The sequence below is a fragment of the Zophobas morio genome, unplaced genomic scaffold (genome assembly GCF_036711695.1).
Source record: "Zophobas morio isolate AGI-343-1 ecotype UQ-CSIRO unplaced genomic scaffold, CSIRO_AGI_Zmor_V1 ptg000009l, whole genome shotgun sequence".
Lineage (NCBI taxonomy): Eukaryota > Metazoa > Arthropoda > Insecta > Coleoptera > Tenebrionidae > Zophobas > Zophobas morio.
Genome location: NW_026972114.1, coordinates 8,942,833 through 8,948,832, shown reverse-complemented (window position 1 = coordinate 8,948,832; position 6,000 = coordinate 8,942,833). Strand labels below are relative to the sequence as shown.

General features: G+C 36.6%; 1 protein-coding gene across 1 annotated transcript; it reads left to right on the top strand.

Moving 5' to 3' along the window:
* Positions 1 to 2,386: 2,386 nt before the first annotated feature.
* LOC135125820 (uncharacterized) lies at positions 2,387 to 5,237 on the top strand. Its single transcript, XM_064051530.1, has 3 exons — positions 2,387 to 4,002; positions 4,060 to 4,262; positions 4,326 to 5,237. Exons 1-3 carry the CDS (start codon positions 2,643 to 2,645, stop codon positions 4,893 to 4,895), a joined length of 2,133 nt encoding a protein of 710 aa, XP_063907600.1. The 5' UTR covers positions 2,387 to 2,642; the 3' UTR covers positions 4,896 to 5,237.
* The last annotated feature ends 763 nt before the right edge of the window (positions 5,238 to 6,000 follow it).

Below are 6,000 nucleotides of genomic sequence, written 5' to 3'. Positions count from 1 at the left end.
TTTGGAATTCGATTGTTTTCTGTGGCACGGTATTCACAAGCATAGGTAAGAACAAAATTTATTTGTGTTGGCAGGAGTAGCACATGATTTCGACATCATTAACCAAAAGTGACAATTCCACGAAATTCCAGCACGAGTGACTAAACCACGATAAATCAATAGTGTTTATCTCGGGATGCCTAGGTGTCATGTTAGATATGAGAAATAAATAGCGCCAACTATGTGTGACTAAAAATATGACGGCGTTTGACCCACGCTTTTGCGAGGCGGCTAATGAAAAGTTCAACGTTTTTATTTCTAATCTCGTACTGGTATTTTGGAAAAATCGAAAAATTTAAACCTAAAGGTGTTTATTCATGGGAATCTAGGCCAGTTTCGTCATGGCTGCACTTCTGACCTAAAATTTACTCCTGCCAGAGGAGCCACAAATTAACATTAATTGGACAGGATTAAAACTGATGGGTGGTGGTGGCGTCAGGAAGTCACGTCAGATCCTGAAATATACTATACTCCTTCTAGTCCTACCTTAACAGTCTTCTCTAAGTATGTTTGATGTTTTTCCACAAGTATAAACATACACTGCGTTTACAGGAACACCAAAGCAACTTACAAATTTTGATGATGGCAAAAAAATAAATTTTTGGGACTGAAGCATAATTAAAAATATCCCACTACATACACACAACATTACCTTAATTAAATAGAACATTACAACTATATGACAGACGCAGAATGGAAACAAATAACGTGACAAAAAGTGTGACTGATTCCAAAATATTTATTATTTTAGTATCAAATGACCAATGGAGATTTATATATTTAACATTCAAAAAGTAAATTAGAAAATTAATTCATTCTAAATAATCCATTTTATTGTTTAAATTTTTCGCCTCATTTCGTACTAATAAAATATACTTTTATGTTAAAACGTCTATCTGTTTGTCAGTCAAACAGTTATGCTGCAATATGCCAACTGACCAAAGCGAAGTTGAATCGGGTAGGTCGTGAAACTACGCTAAACAAAAGCAAATCTAAACTGATAATTCAATTGGTTCTCACAAATTGTAAAAGATAATATCGAAAGAAACTCAAAGCTAACTAGATTGAAATTATTTTGAAACACCCTTTATCATATTTTTTGGGAATTAAATAATGTAGATCAGCTCGAAATTTCATTTCATTTCAGACAATATTAGTGTTATTAAAGGCGTTAAAATTAATTCGTTTTAAAGATATGAAACTATGAAAAGATTCTGAAATGTACTTATACAATTTTCAAAACAGAAAAATCTGGAAACTGGGAAATTACGTTCTGAAATTTTAGAAAATCCTTAGTCCAGAAAATATGCTTTACGCACCAAAACAAAACTGATTGCTTTTAAGAAAACTGTCCTTACCTTGAGTTCATAAATAGAACTTTTGTAAATTGAAACGTATTTAAGAGACGATTATGTGCTTAATACCCTTTTTTATGAATTTAGGTGCTGTATAACTTACGACGCTATTAAAACGTCAAATTTATAGCTGCTGAAAATGCAAAAGGAGTTAAGTCAAACATACTTAAAGCTACTCATTTACTAGTAAACTCATAAAGTTGTGTAAACAAACGTTAGGTAAAATTTCAAAAGAGAAGCCGACTTTTGTTCGCTATTTTCAACGAACCTCCAAAATTACTTGAAATTAATTTAAATCGACCTTCTCTCTTTTCTGAAATCGCAACAAGTCGAGCGACTCATCTGTTCATATTCATAAATAACCAACTTTTCCCCTGATCCCAAAATCCCAACTAACATCTCCTCGAAATCTGAATCAACATGACGTCAGTAACTTCCTAAATTTACAGTCTAAGCAAGAAATTTCTCAAATGCAACCACAGAGCAAACCCATAAACCACAGCATAAACCGATCGACAATTTAAAAATTTTATTTCGAGTAACTTACGAGTAATGATTTTGATCGGTATGACTCACATTTTATTTCAATGTTTTTGTATACACGAGAGTGTTTATTTGATCTACAAACTAATAATTTCATTTTTTTATCACAGGGCATGTGCAACGTTTTATTGGTAATTTTTATTTCTTGTTTTGACTTGACGGAGAATGACCTGCTTTACAGCTTTTCCACCAATGTAGGCAACCAAACATACGTTCGGGGTGCTATTTTTACACTAAAGTGGCACACCTGTTCAAGTAATGTCGTTTATCCTACCACAGCCTCTTCATTTTATAGACGCAGCTAATCAATGATCATAATTATCCAGAACTAGGACCAAAAATAAACCGCCGCAATTCGGGCACCCACAAAACCCTGTTTACATTGCAAGCCACGCACGCATAAATAAAACAGACCCAGTGACGGACTTCGCACAATTGTTGATTGTCCAAAAGATCAACATTCAAAGTTTCGCAACGCAGCAACCCTTCGTCAATCGAATAATTATCTGATAAACAATGTGTAACGAAAAATCCAAACCACGTACCGAGTAAACTACAAATCCTCTTAATCCCTCCCTGGTCGAATAATTTTGCTCTCTCTTCCATTTAAAAATATCCTCAAGTTCCGCGCTCCATCTACCTCGCTTGCCACTAACTCCGTCCAAATCCAGCCTCAACCTCTAAATTTAGCTTAGTCTCGAAATAATGGATACATCGCAAGCACCTCCGGAACCTCCAAGCGAACCGACTCAAGAAAATGAAGAAAAAGAAATCGACATGGCGAAAATCGAGGCGATGGTGACTCCGGAACAAGTGCACAGTGCGTCGATAGCGAAGAAACGACGGACTTTCACGAAACGACGAAGTGCCAATCGACGGGATCAAACACCTCTCAAAGAAATCGACGACAAGGCGACGACCACCGACGAGGATGTGCCCGAACAGCGACCGAAAACGCCCGAACGGAGAAGGAGGAAGAGAACTGTGAGTAAACAAGAAGAAACAAAATCGGAAACGGAAACCGACAAAACGGAGACTGTGGAAAAGCCGGAAACAAATCAAAACGAAGACAAACCAAAACAGGTGACGACTAAAAAGTCGCACAGTTTCAGCAAATCCACAACGGAGGAATACAAGAAGAGGGAGAGCTTGACGGATATGGCGCAAGCGGAAGTTGTTAACCTGTTGAACAAAACGAAGAAAGGAATTAGTGCGGCGGCTACCAGAGGGCGCGAGAAGTTGAAAAAGTTTGATAAAGAGAACGTGAAGAGGAGCCAGTCTGCACCTCAAGGCTTCACCCAAGAAGAACTGATTGAGAGTTTTCGGAAAGCACAACTTTTGGATAATTCTAAGAGTAAAGATGTGCCAAAAGAGGAAGAAGTTATACCAAAAGAAGAAGAAGCTATGCCGAAGGTTGAAGAGCCTGCTCCCAAACCTCCACCAAGAAAAGCTTCTGATGTCAGTGTAGATGAACCAGCTACTCCGAAACCGTTTCGACCAGAAGTTCAAGAATTCGTGAGACAAAGAAAGAAACAAAGAGCAGTAACGTCGACCAAAATTGTAGAAATTTTAGATCCGAGAACCTCGAATGTGATAGCAACCAGAGCTGTGGTTACACCAGACTTTCGTCTTAGACAACTGTTTGGTGTGATACGGGTCTTCACCGTAAAAGAATTAATAACTAATTTCCGATTGTTCAAACAAGACATGAAAGACGAATGTCGAAGAATTAGGATTTTGAGGAACAAATGCATGTGCGAACTTTTCTTAATACTGATATTCTGTGGACTAGGCGGTTATTTATTCAAATTTATCGAAGGTACATTCGAATATTTCTACAAATGCGGCGTCAAAAGAGTAAAAAGAGATTTCATAGATTTATTGTGGCTTAGAAGCCACAACTTGAGAGAAGAAGACTGGAAATCTTTAGCAAGAACAAAACTACGAGTATTTGAAGAGGAATTACATGCTGCACATGAAGCTGGAATGAAGACTTACAGTGGTCAAAGATCTTGGAGTTTTCTTAATGCTGTAGTATACTGTCTTTCAATTGTTACTACTATCGGTACTTCTAGATTCTGTCAGTTAGTTGCTTCAGTTTCAATAACTTATTTATTTCCAGGTTATGGTCACATCTATCCTGAAACCAAGACTGGAAAAGCGCTCACTATCGTCTATGCGATCATCGGCATCCCTCTGTTCCTTCTAGCGCTAACCGATTTCGGTAAACTCTTCACCAGATGCATCAAATTCCTTTGGTCCTTCGTACGACGACTCTATTACACCGGAAGCTGCAAGAAAGTCCGAAAAACAGCACACGTAAAGGTATTATTTTCTAGAACCTAAGCCACTTCTTCGAAAGTTAAAAATGCGTATTTTTTCCCTTAGGAACTCGTCAAAGGCGCCCAAATGATGTACGAAATCGCCACTTTCCGCCGTCCCTCCATCTTCTCAGATGCCGAAAACCCAGACACACCATCTACCGACCAACTTGAAACTCCAATAACACCTGCCATGTCCAACTTCGAGATTGATGACGAATTCAACTTACCTATTTCTTTGGCCATCTTTATCCTACTGTTATATATTTTCTTGGGGGGTTTAATTTATTGTTTGTGGGAAGGCTGGGGTTTCTTCGATGCTTTCTACTTTGTTTTTATATCTATGTCGACTGTCGGTTTTGGTGATATGGTGCCTAATAATGCGGCTTGTATGATTGTCTCGATTGTATATTTAGTTTTCGGATTAGCACTTATGTCAATGTGTATTAATGTGGTACAAGATAAATTGAGTAATACTTTTAAGCAAGCTTCTACGAAAATAGGGGCTACTATTGGTCTTGCGGTTGCTGATGACGATGGTAGTATTAGTACGGTTGCTCCAGGAAAGGTAGAAGTACCGGAAGTGCACGATTCGAGAAGTTTGGCAAGTGAGGCTAGCGTTAAAAAGGAGAGTTAATTATCTCTTCATTTCCAGATTTGTACATTATCTTATAAAAGTTAATTTATTTCTTTACTTACTTGTGACTATATATATTTATTGTGTCATAAATTACTGAGTATGTACCTCAAAGAGTTTATTAGTCTGCCTTGCATATTTTTGATCCACAAAGTGCGAGACATACAAATAAGCTTCAGCGAGATTATTTGACTTCATCGTAAAAGTAACTAAGAAGAAGGTTGTGCTTTTTTACAGCACCAACGCGAATAATCTCGCTATATATGTTCTAAAACTTTACTATTCTGTGAATTTAAGAGTGATAATATTATAGAATATAGGTCTTCCAAGGAATTTTCCAAGTCAACCAATTATATAATTTTTTTGAAATAAATTTTACTAAAAGGAAATGCGCATTATTTCATTACGCCTACGCAAAAATTCCCAACTGTAGAATAAAGGATAACGCAACTGTTAACTAATTTACAAAGTATGTATTTTAATTTTGAACACTATTCACAAGATCTGTTTCTTGTAGAATTACGGGGGGAAAAGTTATCAGTGTATGTATAATATGTTAATGGGAATTATGAAAATTTGATAAAAAAATGATATTTTTCAAAAAACAGTATTTAAATTTCTTTCCTTTTTTTTTCTAAAAAGAGTAATGTATAGTGAAACCTCCTGTAACGGACACCTCCCAACACCGGACACCTCTCCACAGCGTGCAATTTTCACTATCCCAACGTATAAAATAAGTCATTTATTGTAAAGAATCCTCCGAACAACGGACACGGACAGTAATTTTGGCGCATTTTTAGTTATTTTCTTTGGAAAAATTACCTCTTCCCGGTTCCGAGATTAGACCGTACAATAAAATTTTAAAGATTAGGCCAACAGATTCTCCGTACTAGGTAACTCTCTTCAACACCACACTGCTCATAATACGAGTAAATATGGGTTTTTCCAAAATATCAAAGCTTGGGATGATTTTGTTTGTCATGAACTTATGAAACATTATTATTTGACTGTTTACGTTTAAAGTGTGTAACACGACCGCTAAGCAAAGAAATTTTTAAGTATTAGTGAAAAAAATTGAAGTTATCGACAATTCCGAGAAGTTGAA